The following is a 20,547-nucleotide window of genomic DNA, read 5'->3' on the forward strand; positions in this document are numbered from 1 at the left end:
TAATGAGTAATAATATTGGAATTTTAAAATAAAGGAGCATACAGGTATTGGCTATTGAGCTATTCATAAGTAGGCCTAACTTACATTATGCTAATCCATCTCAGCAATGAGACAAGAGAAATAATATTAACAGAACTAAAGCTAAAATTTGTTGGGAGAATTCATGTTAGTTGCGAAAATACTTGATAGACAATACTGATGAAAGTGCAGTAATGCTATAGTGAGGTTCACGTTATGACAGTATTTGATCAACTTTGGTTTTGCTATCCTTGTCTATCATTCGACAAAGCCGGTGATACTATCCTTTTCTAGGATAAAATTATGATTTTGACAGTGTAGAAATATAATTAATTAATGCAGAGAATCGGCATCACTATTCTTCTATCTTTATCCACTGCCATTATAACGTGGATCTCACTATAGATTATCACATAGGTACCAAAATATTTCAAAGTCGATATTACTTACTTTGTTAGCCCCACCAAATATAACGTGCACGGTAGCCTGTGTCTTCCAATAAAAACACTTTTCAACCTAAAAATCTAACTGACTCCTAAACTAAATTAAACCTATATACTTGAATACAAACAACTACATATATCACTTCAAATTAACTAATCTATTGTTACTCAAATTATTATTATGAGTGATTAACTATTCTTTCAACTAGTAATTATTCTTTCAACTATGGAGAAATACAACATCTCATACCATACAATCAAACTATAGTAATTAACTATTCTATTATTAATCTAATTCTAATTATTATTATGAGTAATCAAAACCAACAAAAATTTAATAAGAATTAACCAATAAGCACACCATGCCACAAGCAATATAGTTGTGATCTCATCAACAGAATACAAGGCCTAATTTAGTCGAGCTGAAACATTCAATAAATGAAGGTCCATAGAGATGAGCACTATCTACCATTATTATAACAGGTAATGCAAACTTCACAACACAATGGAAGGGCGTTATTATAACGTATTAAAATAATAGAATGAGTAACATCATAATTTGATATTGTTGAATAATTAGATTATTATTATTATTAATTGAAAAATAAAAAATATAAACTTGAAAATGATTTATTCACATCGGCACACACAAAAGACAATTATTGGAAAATTATAAAAAAATATTATAACAATAATTCTTATTAGGGACTCATTAAAATCAATCAAATAATTATAACGATAATATTTTTTAATTGAATTATAATTATCATGTATGGTACTGACTTTATTAATTATTTACATTTTGCAAAAAATTATTATATTAAATATATGAACTCTTTCAGGTTGGCAGTGACACTTCGATTCCTTGCCTCAGGAGATTCATATACTAGCCTCCAATACACATTCAGGATTTCTAAGCAATCTATTGGATATATAGTACCAGAAGTCTGCACAGCACTCATCAATGAATTAAGAGGATACATTAAGGTAATATCAAATTTTCAAAAGTTACAAGCTCAAAAATCTTTATTTTAAATTGCAATCAATGAAATTAATGGAATTTCTATTTTGATATTGTAATTAGAAGAACTGATAAACAAAAATACTTAAGGTAAATATGCCATATCTCCTACGGTAATGATATTGGATATTGTCATTCAAGTACATCTTCAGTTGAGGATTCGAATTCTATCCAGGAATCACCACGTGGGGACTGTATAGAATGCAGAACACATGTCTCAGATTCTACTCTTTTTTTTGAGAATCCAAAATTTCCTTATCTGCTTTAACTAGCAATTCCATAACTGAATGCTGAAAAGATAGCTGAGTTTCTCTCGGATAAGTTTTCAGTTTTGTTCTTACAAATGATAAGAACGAATCCATCTCATCGGAAGGCGGCGTTTTGTTAAAATTATCTGATGCTGTCTTCAGAATCTTAAATGCATAATTTATTATTGAATCAGTACTCTTCACACATTTTTTCTTATTAAACGATGTATTGTACTGTTTGTTTTCTTTTTCTTCATCCTGTTGGCTTCCCTTCTCTTCATTCTGTTCGCTTTCCTCTACTTGATTCTGTTCACTTTCACTGTCTAAACAATTTTCAACAACAGCATCCTCTTCCATCTCCTGTAAATTAATAAAGTTAATAGTTACTATTATAGCTCAATTTTCAAACTAATTTACTATTTCCATCATGTTTGAAATAAACATAGCATATAATTTTCCGGCCAGTTAGCCAAGTTGACTGAGGCATTGCATCCTTCAGTCTGCTAGTGCTACCTGGCTGCGGGTTCGAATCCTGCCGAATCTCATCAAATAGACAAAGACGTTTGACCATCACATTATTCACCCTCGTACTTCCCATTACCCACGCACAAGCAAAACAAAAAGCTCATGTGGTTATCATCCGCAATAAAAAATATATTTTTCTGTTTCAGCTGCCTAAAACACCTGAAGCGTGGAAAGAAGTAAGCAAGGTATTCGAAACAAAATGGAACCTGCCGCACTGTATCGGGGCACTTGATGGCAAACATATTATATTGCAAGCTCCCATTAACTCTGGCACAGAATATTTCAATTACAAATCTAACTCCAGTATTGTTCTTTTCGCATTGGTAGATGCAAATGCGAATTTCATATTTGCTGACGTCGGTTGCCAAGGGCGAATTTCTGATGGCGGTGTATTCCGTGGGAGTACTTTGCATAGAATGATCGAGAAAAACCGATTGGGGCTTCCAATGGCTGAAAAACTGCCTGGAAGGTCTATGTCAGAACCGGTACCATACTTCTTTGCGGGAGATAGTGCATTCGCTCTAAGTGATAATCTAATGAAGCCCTATCATGGAGACTATCCAAAGGGGACTCCCCAAAGAATATTCAACTACAGATTGAGTAGGGCACGCCAAGTGGTCGAAGATGCGTTCGGAATATTAAGTGCTGAGTTTCGAGTTTTAAGGAAGCCAATGATACTGGCTCCTGAAAAAGTTGAGCTAGTTGTGATGGCAGCAATGTTTCTGCATAATTATAGAAGAACCAATTCTCCAAATTTGAACACCTCTTCTCAATATGAAGAAAATATTGGTAGTACGTCTTTGCTACCAATAATGGCAGATGTTTCACAAACATCGAGAAACAATGCACAAAAAATTCGTGATGAAATAGCGGACTATTGTCTAAAAGAGGGATTCCTTGAATGGCAAGAAAATTACGCCTAAGTTAGTCAACATGGTATACTGGTGATATTTTTGAAGTTTTTCGATTTGTGTACTATTAAGTTATCAAATAGAAAACATGTAATGGATGAGGGAGATAAATTTACTATGTGTTTATTTGAAAAGTGTAGAATTAGAACTCTGTCAATGAATTTCTACAATGTTCATGTAGTTAATTTTTCAGTGTGAATTTTGTCGTAAGAAATTTATTTTTCTGTTGAAAAATAATTTTATCACAATTAGATTTCACCTGTGCTAGCCAAGTTGTTTGAGAGGATTTTACTGAGTAGGCTTACACCAATCATTGAGAGACAGCACATAATTCCAAATCACCAATTTGGCTTCAGAGTGAAACATGTAACGATAGACCAGGTGCATAGGATTGTCAATATAATAGAGAAGTGCCTAGAAGAGAAAAAAGTTTGTTCAGCAGCTTTCCTTGATATAGGGCAAGCTTTTGATAAAGTGTGGCATAAAGGTCTTCTTTTCAAACTGAGAAAAGTGCTACTAAAGCAATTTACAGATATATTACAATCCTATCTGACTGACAGATTCTTTAGAGTCAGGCATGAAAATTCATATTCTGATTTGATGGAAATAAAAGCAGGAGCTCCTCAAGGAAGTGTTCTGGGACCATTTCTCTACCTACTCTATACCAGCGATATTCCCAGTCTTGATGAGAATACCACAGCAACATTTGCAGACGATACAGCCATATTATCAGTAGACAGTAATATTCATATCGCAACAGAAAAACTACAGAGATCCATCAACGAAATTTAAGATTGGACTAGAAAGTGGAAGATTAAACTAAATGAAGCAAAATCGATTAGCATCAACTTCACCAATAAGAAGGATCTGCCCATACCAATAGCAATCAACAACCAAGTTGTACCATATGCCAATGATGCCAAGTATCTAGGTATGACCTTGGACACAAAGCTTCGCTGGAAGGCCCATATCAAGAAGAAGTGAGAGGAGCTTGGAATCAAATATAAGAAGCTGTATTGACTGATCGGTAAAACCTCCCACCTATCAATCGAAAACAAAGTACTTCTGTACAAACAGATATTGAAGCCAGTATGGACGTATGGTATTCAACTTTGAGGGTGTACGAAAGACAGCAACATCAATGTCATACAACGAATCCAGAACAAGGTGCTAAGGAATATTGTGGATGCTCCTTGGTATGTCAGGAACAGCGATCTTCATAGAGACCTGCACGTCGACCTCGTGTCCACCGAGATCCAGAGGCATGCGGAGAGGCATGAGGGGCGATACAGCTGCTAGACAATGGAGGGTTGGTGCGGAGGCTCAAGAGGAGGAAACCATATGAGCTAGTGTAGTGCTTGTTCAATTAGTGTCCACTGAAGGAGCAGAGCAGTGATTGAGTGAATCCAGCTTCTATAGTACATTCAACAAGTGTAGATATTAATTAAATAAACTGTATCAGTAAGAATTTCTAATGAGATATTCGTTGTTAAAATTTTCAAGTAGTATATAAGGGTAGCTCATCAGTCACCAGACTAGATAGCTATAGTATTGACAATAAAAAAACATCAAGACTTTGCAAACTTGCGTCCGGGAAGACAGTCAGTTTTTTATCTTTTGCAGGGTTGAATAGTATTCTCACTGAACTGTATTGTTCTGTCTCCACGTGGACCGCCGTCTCGTTGGTGGAAGGGGTACATAATTTGCGTGGAAAAGATCAGTTCCAATCAAGCCACGACCGGAATCACATTAAAAACCCAGAGGTAGCCTCAGGCATCGAGTGCTCAAAATTAACGAGTTACATGTGGTGAAATATAAGTGTTTAAATTTTCAAAATGTTTAATTCGTCCGATTTCGTGAAGTTATTTAAACTATTTTGAATTGAGTATGTTTTAGATAGTTTATTATGAATAACAGTGAAATAAACAAAATCAACATAGTGTAGTGCAAAGTTTCAGTCGTGATGAGATTAATAGTTTTAAAGATAGTGAGTGCAATTATATTTTCTAGCTCATGCTAAAACCCCTTGAATGACCGAGTCCCTAGATTTATACATTATTTGGAATAGAATGAATGAGTAAAGCTCACACTACCTTTGTTAACAATTAGAATCCCCGATCAGTTAGCAAAATCTATAGGGCAGTTTTCTTGAGTTATTGAATGTACAAAGAATTGTTACAGATTATTTATTGTAAAAATTCAATTCAATTCAATTCAAAATTCTTTATTCTTTAAAATGCACTATACAATAAAATTGATAGTATTATTATTACTAGAATACCCCTACAAGACTATACGTCTGTGTGTAGGGGTGAGTTCCAGGATACCTACTGGTTCTAGATCTATTGCGTTTTATCAATTTATGGCCTTAAATGGCCTGCATGATTTTCTAGTACAGAAATTACATTTCTACAACTTGATAGCTGAATAAAACACATTAATAACATATCACAATACCAAAACATATGGTACTGTAAATTATAGTTTTAAATCCATAACAAAGATAAGAATAAAAGATCAATAAAAAAAGTAAATTTGAATGAAATAAAAGTAATAATATCAAACAAAACATATTAAATTTCTCTTAGCAACAATATGTTAATAATACTTCTAAATCTTAAAAAAAAAATGGGGAAAGAAAAATAAAGAAATTGAAGATATATTATGTAGGAACAGTGATCGGCGGATCCTCAAAAGATATCAGTACAAAGGTGCCAATTTATTACATAAGAAGAAGAAGGAGTATTAAGATTCTCACTGATAGAGTCAAGAAAAAGAAGAATTCCGGGAAATAAACAAATTAATTCAATGCAAGTATACTGACCGAAGCAGACTTTCTGTCATTTCTCAGCCCATACAGTAAAGCCACCTCTCAATCCTTCGTTTGTATACAGTAACACTGCATTCCTGCATATTCCTTATCTCAAAAGGTAAGTTCCTGTGTACCATTTGGGCTAGGTAGAAAGGTGTTCTCAACTCAAGCCTGTGGACCACTTGTGGCGTCGCAAAGCCATAGTTTACTCTGTATCTTGTTGGATAAGTATGAATTATTTCTGGTAAAATGTTAAAATTATTGTTTCTGAGATAAATTAATAAAGATTTTACGTAGAGTTGTCTTATGTTCAGCACCGGAAATTCAGTGAATAACTGAATGGTTGGATAGCGGTACTCTTTCTTAAGGATAGTTTTGATTATTTGCCGCTGCGACACCGCAAGTGGCTCCAAAAGGGTAGCAGGCAGTCCCCCCCAAATAAGAATGCCATATTGAATGATGGACTGAACATAAGCAAAGTACACTGACTTGCAATGCTTTTTACTTAAAACTTGGCTTAGCTGAGAGAAAGCATATAGTAGCCTTCTAAGTCGCTTTTTGACAAGTTGTACATGGGGACCCCAGCTGAGGGCGCGATCAAATGTTATGCCCAGATACTTGTACTGGTCAACTCGTTCTAGAACTTCACAACTACAGCCAATGGAAGTTGAATCTTGACATGAGTGAAGTTTAAATACTCTAGGCCCTGGATCTTGCTGGTTTCGGGTGACAATAGGCATGTATTTGGTCTTTCTTGTATTCACTGTTAAGCAGTTGTGATCAAACCATTTTTTAATTCTAGCTACATCAGTTTTTGCATTATTATAAGCCTCTTCCCAATTTTTCCCGGTAGAAACCACTGCTGTGTCGTCCGCAAATAAGAAAAGTTTACTATTAATGTTCAACTGAGGAAGATTGTTAATGTAGATAAGGAAAAGAATTGGTCCAAGAGTACTCCCCTGCACAACACCATAATTTACTTTCTCCAACTCACTCCTGACATCGTTGATTTGAACATATTGTTCTCTGTCGAGCAGGTAGCTCTTGAACCACTTCAAAGCAGTTTGTTTAATACCCAACATGTCTAGTTTTATGACTAATTTTTCCCTGTCAACTGAGTCAAAGGCTTTTGCTAAGTCTAGATAAGTTATTATTAATTTATTTTTCTCCTTTGTGTTATCTGCAATATGTTTTGATAAATCAAAGAACACATCAGATGAATTTTTTGATTTTTGGAAACCATATTGAGAGGTAGTTAGAATATTGTATTGACTCAAATACTGCATTAGCTGTATCTTAACACATTTTTCCAGAATTTTTGAAGTTATGGGGAGTAGCGAAATAGGACGGTAATTGGAGTAGTCATTTTTTGCACCGGATTTATAAATTGGGATTACCTTCGATATTTTGAGAGTGTCTGGGAATTCACCTGTTAGTAAACTCAAATTTATTAAATGCTGAATAGGACGTATTAGTGAGTGGATGTTATCTTTAATAAGTCTAGCTGGTATGCGATCGTGACCAGGGGCGCTATTTCCTCTCATGCTGCCAACCACCCGTCTGATCTCCTCTTGTGTAACAGATCGGAGCTCAAACAAAGACTCGACAGCATGATTGGAGTCAAGTACCTCTGGATCACCCAAAGCTGTAATGGAGTCAGCCAGGTGCTTTCCAACAGAGGCAAAGTACATATTGAAATTGTTGCTAACTTCAGAAGCACTCTGTTGCTCAGTAGACTCTCCATCTTTGATGAATTCATTGACAGGGAAGGTAAGTTTTTGTGTAGATCTACCGGATATTTCGTTAACAATTGACCAGAATTTTTTTAGGATTGTTTGAAACATCATCGATTTTGTTTTTATAATAAATGAATTTTGCTTGTTTGATCAGAGAATGAAGTGTATTTCTATATTGGAGGAATTCATTTTTTAAGTTTATGTTGAAATGTTGTCTATTTAATTTCTTTTTCAGTTTATCTCGATATCTGATAGATTGTATTAGTCCCATACTAATCCATGGCTTTAATTTGCTATTTTTTGCAGTGACCAATATTTTTTTAGTATTATCATCTATTGTTTTTTGAAGAGTTTCGGAGAAATGGCGAGTAGCCACATTCACATCCTTCTCTTCAGTGATTAGGTCCCAATTCTGCAATGAAATAGCATTATTGATCCCCTGCCAATTGACTTTAAAAAAATACTCTTGCTTTTTAGTAGGTAACGTTTTTCTATTTGATATTATTTTTAGACAAATGGCGTAGTGATCTGTCACAGCAGTTTGAACAATTGTTGTGGAAGCATCAAAGGAATGGGGTATTTTAATAAAACAGTGGTCGATACACGTTCCACTGGCTGGTCTGGTAACCTTATCTATACAGGCTGTCAATCCTGATTCATTCAAAATGTCAATGTATTTTTCTTCTAGCGAGCCTGGAGTAATGTTCAGGGTGTCACAGTTTATGTCCCCGACTAGGATTTGCACTCCTCTATTGGTTTCTGTTTCTTTAAAATGGTTATCTAGCGCGTTCATGAATAGAGGTAAGTTAGAGTTAGGGCTTCGATACACAGCAAGAAGTTCACAAGAAGTTCCTTCCCAGTCAAAGCAAATGGACAGGCAAGTGGCCACACCACCCAGCCGGAGTTCCCTGCAAGTTGACGTGAGCTCACTGTCTATGTATACAACCACCCCGTCACAATGGTTAATACTATTATAGGATCTGTGCAGCTTATACCCTGGTAATTCTGAAAGGTCACTCTCATCAGACAGCCAAGCCTCAGTCAATATAATACAGCTAAACTGATGCTTAAGACTCTGTAAAATAATTATAAATTCATCAATATTTTTTTTATAGCTTCTTATGTTCATATGGATAACAGAGAAATCCGCACGGTCACTGTTCCCTATAGATTGAGAAGAGGGAAAATTCAGAGAAAAATCACTGATATCTGCACAAACTGTACAGTTAATAGGAGCAACATCAATTGGCTCCATAAAATCACACATTATGTAATTCTACTTCTATGTAGTGTCAAGCCATACCGCCTGCTAACTTCATTTTTTATCCCATACATGAGACAAGGCATGCCCTATCAAAAAAAAGAAAAAAACTACTAAATGCAACAATAAACAAGAACAAAAAAATACTTGTTAAGATCACAAAAAAAAAACAAAATCCATCCAAGACTACAAAGGAAAACAAGAACAACGATGAACCTCTTTGTCATATTGGAGGGAAATGTACTTGTGATTATCAAATACTATTAAATCTAGCATGTATGTACTATATTTATATACTATACCATATAATCGATCACAACATTAATTATGGCCCTTTATATTACTCAATTATTTACATTATAATTATATTATTATAGAATGTAAACAAATAACATTTTACTGTAGTAAAAGGAGAAGAAACAAAAGAGACCGATTCTGAGGTATGTTTGAAAAAGGGAAAAAAGAAAAGAAAAGAAAATTAGGTCATATTTTGGACTGAGTTAACAACTATAAAATTATTATTAATTATTGATAATAACCAGCAACTAGCGAGTAATACCAATCATAATGAATATAAGTACCTAACTTTTGAAATATTAATGTTGAATTGCTGGTGAGACACTGTGAAATGCAAGGAAAAACAATAACTATAAATATAAATATAAGCTAACATTATAACGATATAGTAGTCTCTTCTAATCTATGCATTCCTAAGGGGTAGTAGAGATAGATGATTTTTGTAGTACGAGGAGTTGATGCTTCTTTTGATTATCAATGAGGATAACAGGCAGATTAGTAGAATGTTATATTGTGTTATAGCATCGTCAATAATTTATTGCCTCCTGCTTCAGTTGACTTGAGAGGTTAGCTACGTTGATAGAAAAAAAGTGAAAGACGCTATAATAACTGTGAGTTCTGATCATAGAAGCGTTGGGTGGATGATAATGATAATACAATAGTGTAACTTTCTTTCTGGTTATGCGATCAAAATACGGAGGTGTTTTCAAGCTTCTAGATTAGAGCACCCTTATTTATCAGATAGATTGATAGAATACCCTATATATTAAATCAGTTACTACTGTTAATTCGAAAAGTTAGGCTTGCTTCAATATCTTCATGATATTTTCAAATTTGTCGTTTTCCAGTTTTGGAAACGTAGGTAGCGTAATTTTGATCTAAATATTAATTCTCCTAATCTTTCATCTTAGCTGTTTCGTACCCTTCAAGCTACGAGCTTATCTTTATTGCTTTTATTCAGTTATTATTCTTTAAAGATCTGAAAACCAATTTGACACAATGTGTTGGTTATCGGTATCTATTAGTTATTGATAAGTTGCTGAACGAAAACAGTTTCAAATCTCTAGGAAGTCAGATATACTTTAGGATAAGATACAAGTAGTGCAAAATCGACACTGAAGGCTGCTAGAATTCGAACAGTACGGAGTTAGTATAACGAGACTTTTCAATTTTAAGATATTGAACAATAAAATATGATTATCCTTTTCTCCTAATATCAACTTTTTATGTTAGTTATTATATAGTTCTTGCCTACTATTATATGCTTGTAAATAATGTAGCTTCGTTAAGATAAGAAAAAAAAATAATATGTTATCACATGGCCTTACCTATTTTGGTTGATTGCATGCCTAGTCTCTCGTGTCAATTTGGCCATAATAAACATTTCAAAAGAGGGAAGAATGAATTTATATCTAATATAACGTGTAGACAGAATGTTCTATCAACACAATTTCATAAGATCAATTGACTAATAAAATGTTTCGTTTATTGGGAAGTCTCGTTTATCGGATCCGCTGGAGTGTGGGTGTTTGTGTCTGCATTTTTTTTACAAATTTTAGAAATTTGTTCCAAATTTAGGATTCGAACTGGTCGTTCACCTGTGGCTGCCTTCGCCATAACTTTACAGTCCTTGGTCCAAACTGAAAGAAGTTTCCTCTCCTTGACTAGCTGTCTCGCTGCATTGAATAGTGAACGTGTCTCTGGAGTAAGATGCTCGCTTAAGTACACTGGAGTATTTGGGAAATTTGTGTTGAGTTCGTTAGCTGTAAGCGAACCTTTAAATCGCCTGGCGGTCAACCAGTACGATTTCGTGATGCGTGAAGTGAAATTGACAACTATTGAAGGTGGCATGTTTGCATTCCTATTCGGTAATCTATGCACTGCTGATATGTCACTAACGTTGAAGTTGACGTCAATTGCTCTAGCGACAGAATCTAACACAACAAACATATCCTCCCCCTTCGATAAGGGTACACCTGACACAAGGATATTATTTTTACGTGTATGTTGCTGCAAGTCTTTCAAGTCGTCTTTCACGTGTGCTAGCTCCAATTTAAGTTGAGAGTTCTCTTGGAGCATTTGTTCAACGGATTGACACGCGCTTTCACACTTGCTTGTAACGGCCGCAAACTGTTCTTTAATTAGATTGATTTCTTGGTTGGTTTTCTTAATGTCATCCTGCACTTGTTCAAGTTTCTTTTCATTCGTGTCCCACCTTGAATTGTTTGATTCCCAGTTAGTTTTATTTTCTTCTCTGAACTCGGCGATTGCACAAAGAATGGATTTGTTGTCGTCCGATGACGGTGTTGATGGGTTATCTTTCGACGAGCATTTATTGCAATCCCATTTCCCATTTTTGGAAACTTTGTTTCCGAGGCAGTTCCTATGAAAAGTCGTGGCACAATCCGGGCACGTAACACAATCTTTCACGATTAAACCGGGCTTATTACATTTGAAATACATGTCTGCCATTGCTCAAAAGTGTAATTTGACCACTTTTACTGTGAAACACTAATAGAATACTCCCAAAAACTAGATAAATTAGAATTATTTTAGGTTAAGCCAAGTTATTGATAGTTTACGGGAAGCGGCTGGCGTTAACTTGTTAGCAAACTTTCTTTCTACGGAGCGATAACAAATGATCTGAACCCATCGGCTGCCCGATTAGAACTGATTCCTAGTAGCTAGTTCAGATAATAAAATTTACAATTTGATTATGCAAAAGTTTGTTATAAATGAAGTCGCATGACTCGCCTTTATTATTTTAGAGATTTTTCTACCCCCCATTTGGGACGGTTATAAAAATTTATCAAAAACATTTTTTCTGATTACCCTATTAATTTTTGAGATGCAAGCGCTCAAATTATAAATTTTTGGGACAGTAAATTTTTAATTCGGTAAGAGATAAATTTATGAAATTTTTAGGATGATTTCTTCATGGTATTATTGATTGAATTTTAAAAGATTACTGAAAATAACTCAATCTTGAGCTATTTTTGGTAATTTTCTGAAAACTGAAATTATCCTAAATATCCATGAAATTATCTATTATTAATTATTCAAGCAAAGATTAATTGAATTTTATTTTTTTTATCAATTTCTCTCCAAGATTGATCATTCTATTGTACCAAAAATTTATTAATTACTTAATTTTATTTTATTTATTTTATTTTCTCCTTATTTGGACATAACTTTGAATATCCATTTATTAAAATTTCTAGTTAATAATTTTGATTTGTTGGATTGGTACAACTGGACGAAGCCTTGTCGGTTGGCCAGCCAGGGATTTCCTTTTCTTCTTGTTCTAAAAGGCCTAGCTGTGGCATCTCAAAATGTAGCATGTAATTTGAATTATGAAATATCTAAATTTTACTACAAAATTTTTCTTTTAAAAAGCTTTAAATAATATTATAATGTTATCAAATTTGGAAAATAAATTTAAATTTTATCCAAATGAAGTATTTCTTATCATGGTATCATTTGTTTTAGATAATCATGAATGCATTTTTATTAATTATAATTTGTTTTACAGTATTGAATTAGAATAGAGAGAATTATACAATATAATTAATCATAATAGAAAGTCCCACACAAAAGTAACTCACTACTTTCTTACCTTTGTAAGCCCCTTTCTTGGCTTATATTTATTATCCAGAAACTTGAAAGCGTCATAAGCAAACCAACGGCTCACATAAATTTCATCTCTTCCTGAAAAAAAGAAATCTAGAATGTATGAAAATATGTAAAATACCTACAATTTATGAGTGATGGTACTGTATACATACAGTAAGTTGTAAATACTTTCAATAATTTCACAAATTAAAATCCACAAATTTAAATTTACTAGAAAAACTAGAATTACTTTGAGAACTTTATCATAGAAAATTTCACAGTTCTGTCGAACCCAGACACATTATTTATATTCGGGGCTCTACCCTGAATAACAAAAATAAAACTAATAATATAATTTCTTAAAAAACCTTTTACTTTTTTCAAATTTCAAATAAAAAAACATACCTTTTTAAGAAAATTTATTGATTTTTAAATTTTTCAATAATTCAAGTTCCAATATTACTATTTATAGCTTTTGTGAAAGCTGAATAATAATTAAATGAAACATAGTAGATTCGTTGTGCAAAGCTGTGAAAGCTGAATAATAATATTAATAAACTAAAAATAATAATTTACTAAAAAAGTAGATTCGTCGTGCAAAAAAAAGACGATGCGTTCGGGATTTGAAACACGGGACGCATTAATGGAATGTCAGAGCTCTAACCACTAGACCATCAGTTACGATGAATTGAAGAACGAAATATCGGTTACTCCAATAAATGCATTGTTGACTTGTTGTCTACGCAATTCTGTCTTGAGCAGTGTAAAAATGTACGAACGGAATTTACAAAATAAACATATAGTAATGTTTGAATTGAACATAGAATACTGTATATAATTATATGATTAGAGTTAAATTTAGAATTCAAAGCACATTGATTTAATATTTGAGAAAGCTATAACATAAATTTGGAAGTTTTAAATCATTACACAGGTTTCTTTGTATTGAGGCTCAGATCTTCAATACAATTCAACTGTCTTTGTCTCCTATTATAAATAATAAACTAGCTGTACTAAAAATGTTAATCATACAATAAAAATTAAATAAGATTCTTCATCAATTTGTTTAAATAATTCAACTTACCTTTGCCGGTACTTCTGCTATTTGTAATTTTTAGTTTCTCTCGCCGGTATGAAGATTGAAGATTTTGAATTTTTTTTTAATGTCTTCTTTTGAAATATTAAACTCCTCTGATATTGCTCTCCAAGCATCTTCCCTATATTGCTTTCTAAAATGAAGCTTGTGGGATGGATCCCACAAAATTGGTTTCTCACCATACGATTCTATTATTCTTAAAAGAAATTCTTCACTCCACTCCATTTCGAACTGACCGCTTGAAAAATGAACTAACCTCAAAAATGTGAAATGTTCAACCCAGCTGATCGGGTGACAAAAATATTAAAATAATCTGACCAGGTGATTGCTGAGTAGCCTAATAATACATTAGGTTAATTAATTATATGCTTATATAATGGATTGATAATAAATATTATGATTATTGCATTTATTTTAATATTTTATTATAAAATTTAATTCTTGCCAGTGTTTCAAAAGGTTAATGGCTTGGTTGGGAGTTCGGCTTCTTTCTTCTAAATGCTAATATGTCGGTACCTATTATAATAAATGCTTTTATAACTTTATATTATTTAATTTAATAATTAATTATTAATTTTTATAATTTTATTTGCTAACACAGAGATCGTAGCTATATTAACAAACATTACAAACAAAAACGTTGAACACGCATGCTCAACTATTGGTTCATTCGACGTTTGACCTAGGAGCTTGCCAAGCGCGACCTCTGTTCTACACGCTCTTCTCGCGTTCCCCGGTCGAACCACTCTTGCACCCCGGTCAATCATCAATCGCTCTGCTGAAGTGACGTTCGGTCTTGGAGCAGAACGAAAGTCTGTACGCACCTTTAGAGTGCAGAATATTCTTTCACAGTATTTTCAATAGATATGATCTTATCAAAAATTGAGATTGAATTTTAGGATCATTGATGTCCTTCAACAAGTCATAAGCTTGTTGAACACAGCTTAACAAAGTTTCTTTCTTCTTCACACAAATAGTAAGCAAGGCTTGTGGGCTTGCCATTGTAACTAATTAACTGATTAGATAAACAAAGAGATTTGGAAAGGAACTTTGTTACTGGATTTAACATGGATATCAGTGCATTTATCAACAAGTAACTCTACTATTGACGAATTGAAATTTAAATTGAAAAATAAATCTCTTGGAAATAGAACATATCCCAGGCCTGGTCGGACCATGTGGTAATCCCGTCCTGTTCCCAAACCTATGGATTGGGGTACAGCAGTGGCGGCGTGTCCATGAGAGCACAAGAGCACGTGAACCCCCTATGAAATTGCTACAATAAATTAAAGTTCAAATCAATAGAAAATTGATTGAAGTAATAGTAATACTCAAATTTCTTGTAATATTAAAACAATAAGGAGCGCACCAAGCAAGGTACACGCATTGAAATAACCTTTTGAATTACGCGCTACAGCAAGCAGGATCACTGCTCCAAGCGTTAGTATGGGTTCAAATGGTAGCTGGGCGAGTTCAATTCCCTCCCCGTGGGGGGTGGGAGACTATTTACATTAGCTTTACGGTGAGCTGCTTTCCAAGCAGCTCATAGCTGTGATAGTGTGACTTTGCATTGGCGCCATTGCCTTCTAGAGCCGTTTCCACTTATGAACTGTTCTAGCTGGCACTGGCTACTACTTTGTTTACTGTTTGCAGTTTCGCGTTCGCGCTACATGTGTTGTCGATTTTGAGGTTAATTCTTGTTTCTTCTTTCTTGTGTTTTGAAAAGTGAGAATGGAGGGTTCAAGAAAGGTTTCAGTTAGCTATTTAAAAGAGATAGTGTTCTCTAATTTATCAATCGAGGAAAAAATATATCGATTAAGGAAAGTGGTAGGCCTACACCGACAATTGATATACATCAGACTTCTACATCGAAATCCAGGACATACAAGAGAGATTTCAAAGACCAACAATATGAAAAGACATCTTGGCTGTGTGGTTGTGAAGAAACTAACAAACTTTATTGTTTTCTGTGCTTGTTGTTTGCTCGCGAAAAAGGCGATCCAGCATGGATTAAGAACGGTGTGTGTGATTTAGCTCATTTGACTCAAAAAATTAAAAAGCATGGTGATTGATGTTTTCGCAGCAAGGAAGGAGAGGAGGATGGATTTTATTTTCAAAAAATGCTCTGTAAATGCCAACTAGAAGGAGGGTGAGTGTTAACAAAGTCTCTAAAAGCATGTTAATCCTTATTTCTTTGATTGGAAATTATCTTACATCGAGGAAAAATTATTGCTGTTTTCTGTATAATTTATGATTTGTACATGAATTATTCAATGGGAGTATGGGAGTACATCTTCTAGGTTGAGAATCCTGAGTATATCTAAATACTTATTATTATTAAACGAAAATCCAAATTATTATATAGGTACTTAATATAATACAACCCATTAGAATATTTTGTTACCTACGTAATAATATGATAGGCCTAGTACTCTTCTAGGAATAAAAAATTACATTCTACTACGTGAAATGAACAAAATTCACTTGAAACATGGGGTTTAACAAATTATTAAAGATCTAGATCTTGTTGCTCATGTTAAATGTGAACCCCCCATTAGTATTTGCACGAGCCGCCACTGGGGTACAGTTAAGATTTAATTCACAAAAACGTGGACAGCCCCAAAAGCAAGTCTATTAATTTGCACTAACCTTGGAACTGGTGAGGAAGTGGACTGTATCTCGTGTGTAGAAGTTACTGCTGACGATATCCTGTCTTTATGCATAGGCCTATATGATATTGTACATATATCACAAAACGAACTGAGGTAATTGCGTTCAGCTCGAATGCCACAGAAACAGGAGAAACGGAACGAAACGATGTTGACTTCTTGAGCACACTTCTTGAAGTGCTGGGTTGGAAGATAAACGGGGAGGATGAAGGAGGGGTGAGGGAGAGAGGTTATCTTGCCTCTTCGGGAGAGGGGAAGGGGAGGAAAGCACAAACCAAATCAACCTGCAATCAAGGCTGCCGATCCTCCGTGAATCCACCAATCATAAAAATAATATTATCTCATCTAGCAGACCCGTGTCCCGCCACATCGCGTATTGATATGGGACTAGCCCTATTGGCAATTGCAATCCAATATGTTTGGAGAATCCATTAATTTTTCTACAAATACAATTTATTACACTATGCTCACATTATGGCATCATGATATATTTGGAAGTATTGAAAAAATAAATATTGCTTGTTTAAAGAAAGAGGTATGACACACAAAAAGAGTCGGCTTGCTTCACTCGCCTCCATTTGCATTCCACATTCTCCCTTCAAATATTTAGTAGGGTAAAGGCACCAGTAGTAGCCACTACTAAGCAGCTTGGTTTTGTATTTTTTCATGTTGTTTTTTATTTTTCAATTTTTCTAGTTCTTCATATTCTTTGAAATCTAATCTTTCAGATACTTGTTCTAAGAAAATCGAATACATTGTGCAATTTCTAATAAATTAAAGAAAAGCAAATCGGGATCTTACATCAGTAGTAGCCATCCTAATTTTCAGTAGTAGCCATTGTAGGAAACCAGTAGTAGCCACCATCAGAATTCATTCCTTGAATCTCTTGTAAAACATACAATAATAAGTATTGAACTCCACAGAAAGTGAGTAATATTATATATATTACTGTAATAAGTACTCTTCATCATTATATTATGATATATATTTTTTTATTCGATTCATTAGGCTACATCTGGTTGTCATAATCATAATGATGAAGAGTAGTTTTTCAAGTGAAATTATATCAAATAATATGCAGATATTTGTCAGAAAATTTATTGAAACACACAATTAACGTTTTAAAAAAACACAATTAATAAAATTTCAAATTGTTAGGCTATCTAGCCTATATGTTTTCTTTCATTTTGATTGTTTCATCCATCTTTAGCCTATTCTTGGAGAATTTCTTCCAGCTGTTTTCTTATGTCATCTTCATTAAGAATATCTTTGGTTTGCAGGTTCAGGCTTGCACAAGAATTGTCTGCTTGCTCCAGAAGATCATCACTGTTCAGTTCATCTTGTTCATCACTCTGTTGACTGTTGACTGTTGGGCGATTGTGCATGTAGGCAATTTATGATCAATCATTGTAATCTCCTGATTCTCGTTGTCTGAAGGTATCCACTCATCATTTTCATCTGACGAAGAGGAATATGTCTTCTGCTTCTTCCTTCTTGGCTTTTTCAAAACTTTTCTTTCAGCTTTCATTTCCTTCTTCTTCCAAGCAATATTTTCCCTCTCTATTTTCTTTCGGGCTCTCTCTTCTACTCTTTCCCTTTTCATAATTTCACCTCTTAACTTCTCTTCTTCTTTCTTCATCAAATAGGCCTGATAATTTCCAGATGAGACAACACTTGGTATTTTCTGTTTTTTTCGTTTTTTTCTTGTTTGAACTTCCGTTTTATTGAGGCCATACAAGGCATTTCTTGAATGGACTAGGTAAAAAGGACAATGACTTATCAAGTGTAGTATCAAGTAGTTCATCAGATTCAACAATCCCTTTGCTTGTATCCATTACATCTATAGTTCCATCAGTTGTGTTGGTGCTGCTTCCATGGTAGTAGGCTCTTCCTTATTGTTGTTGAAAGTACTCATTTTTTTCGAAATACGAAAAAGGGATTGTTCTTCAATGTTCCCAGGCTCACACGATTGGAACAATGTGAGTTTTTTATCACCAATGAACTTCTCAAGAATTTTCGTAGCATTCTCTACTAGTTTTGAGTCAATTGATAAGCCTAGTTGATTATTTTGGCTGGACGAATTACCTTTCAAAGTGCTTGATTCAGGGTTCCACGGTACTAAACCACATTTTCTGAAACCTAATATTTTACCTGTACAAAGTAACACTTTCGTACAAAATAAAATTTGTACGAAATTGTGTCACTGTACAAGTGAAATATTGTTGTGCGCGTTTTGGCTTTTGTTTGTGTTTTTCAGGGTCTTTTCTGGTATTGAACTCTTTATAAAATAGAATAAGTACGTGAAGAAGTGAGGAACGTTATTCTACATTAGTCTATGTGAAGTTGTGAAGAGATATTGATTTCAAATATTATTATTGCACAAGAAGCTGTGAAGAACGTTTTTTCAATAACATGAAGTTGTAGAGATCAGCAGTATCAGGACTGTAACTTACTGAATTTATTCAAGACTGAAGTGATGGCTGCCGTCGAAGAGCATGTAAAGGGAGGTGATATTCGCCAAAAGCTAGATTTTAATGAGGTATTCAAATATTTAAGCGAAAATGTAGCTCCTAATGGACTCAATGCTAAGAAAAGAATTCAATTTAAAAAGAAATGTAAGCCATTCCACGTGCTTGATGGTAAATTGTTTTACAGGAAAAAGGTAAAAAATGACATGAATATTTATGAACTGAAATCAGTTGAAGTTGTTAGAAATAAAAAAGAACAGTTGCAAATTATAGAAATAGTGTATAGGGGAAATGATAATTCACTTCTGTCTATCACCCACAGGCCAATGGTATGGTAGAGCGTGAAAATAGAACTATTAAAACATTTCTTTTGAAAACCTTGCAAGAGAAGAGAAAATTTAACACTGGCCACAGATATTAGAGGGGGTTCTTTTCGCAAAAAGAACTGTAAAACATCGTAGTACAGGGTATTCTCCATTTTTTTTGTTATATGAACGCGAGCCCGTTTTACCAGTAGATATTAGGGTAGATAAAAACGTAGAAGTAGATTTCTTGAGAGAATAGAACTCCATTTTAGATGTTAAGGCATTCGATGATCATTTAGAGAATGTAGTTGTATAGAAAAAAATTGTTTAGAATAGGGCTAAGAAAAACATTAAGAGAGAGCAAAAGAATGAAAAAGAATATTTCGATAGACGCCATCACACTTTTAGTAGTAAAATAAGCAAAGGAGTTCAGGTGCTAGTTAGAAATCTAAAAAGGGATGATAGAAAAGGTGGCTGGAAGGAGATGCCATGGAATAGACCCTATATTATCACGTACACCCTGAGTAGCTTCAGAGGTGGGTGATTGATACCCAGGTGTTGCTCCTGGATGACTTCGCTCAGTCGTAATGTGGGCAGGGAAAGGAGGCAAGTCGAAGTTCCTCTTCCTTCTTCTTTGTGCCTCAGCTGGCGTGAACAGCACCTCCTGGTGCTTCTGACGGCGTGAAGGTCGCTCTCTTCTCTGATGACACCACTTTGATGTAATTTTGTATTGGCCTTGTATTGGTTCCGCTCCAGTGAAGTAGGAAGAGGAAGGATAGACAGGATAGGGACGGCAGACAACGGTCCGCTGTGCCCTGGGGAGATGGAAGAATAGGGACTGCAGAAAACAGTCCGCTGTGCCCTGGGGAGATGGAAAGATAGGGATGGCAGACAATGGTCCGCTGTGCCCTGGGGAGAAGGAAGAATAGGGATGGCAGACAACGGTCCGCTGTGCCCTGGGGAGATGGAAGGACAGGGACGGCAGACAACGGTCCGCTATGCCCTGGGGAAATGGAAGGACAGGGACGGCAGACAACGGTCCGCTGTGCCCTGGGGAAATGGAAAGATGGGGATGGCAGACAACGGTCCGCTGTGCCCTGGGAAGATGGAAGAATAGGGACGGCA

General features: G+C 34.7%; 1 protein-coding gene across 1 annotated transcript; it reads right to left on the reverse strand.

The window, feature by feature from the left end:
- Positions 1 to 404: 404 nt before the first annotated feature.
- Positions 405 to 11,744, reverse strand: LOC120351625. The gene is made up of 2 exons (XM_039429499.1): positions 10,601 to 11,744; positions 405 to 2,090 (listed from the first exon to the last, which is right to left on the reverse strand). Exon 1 carries the CDS (start codon positions 11,742 to 11,744, stop codon positions 10,758 to 10,760), a length of 987 nt encoding a protein of 328 aa, XP_039285433.1. The 3' UTR covers positions 405 to 2,090; positions 10,601 to 10,757.
- Positions 11,745 to 20,547: the final 8,803 nt, after the last annotated feature.

The sequence above is a fragment of the Nilaparvata lugens genome, chromosome 5 (assembly GCF_014356525.2).
Source record: "Nilaparvata lugens isolate BPH chromosome 5, ASM1435652v1, whole genome shotgun sequence".
In the NCBI taxonomy this organism is placed as follows: Eukaryota; Metazoa; Arthropoda; class Insecta; order Hemiptera; family Delphacidae; genus Nilaparvata; species Nilaparvata lugens.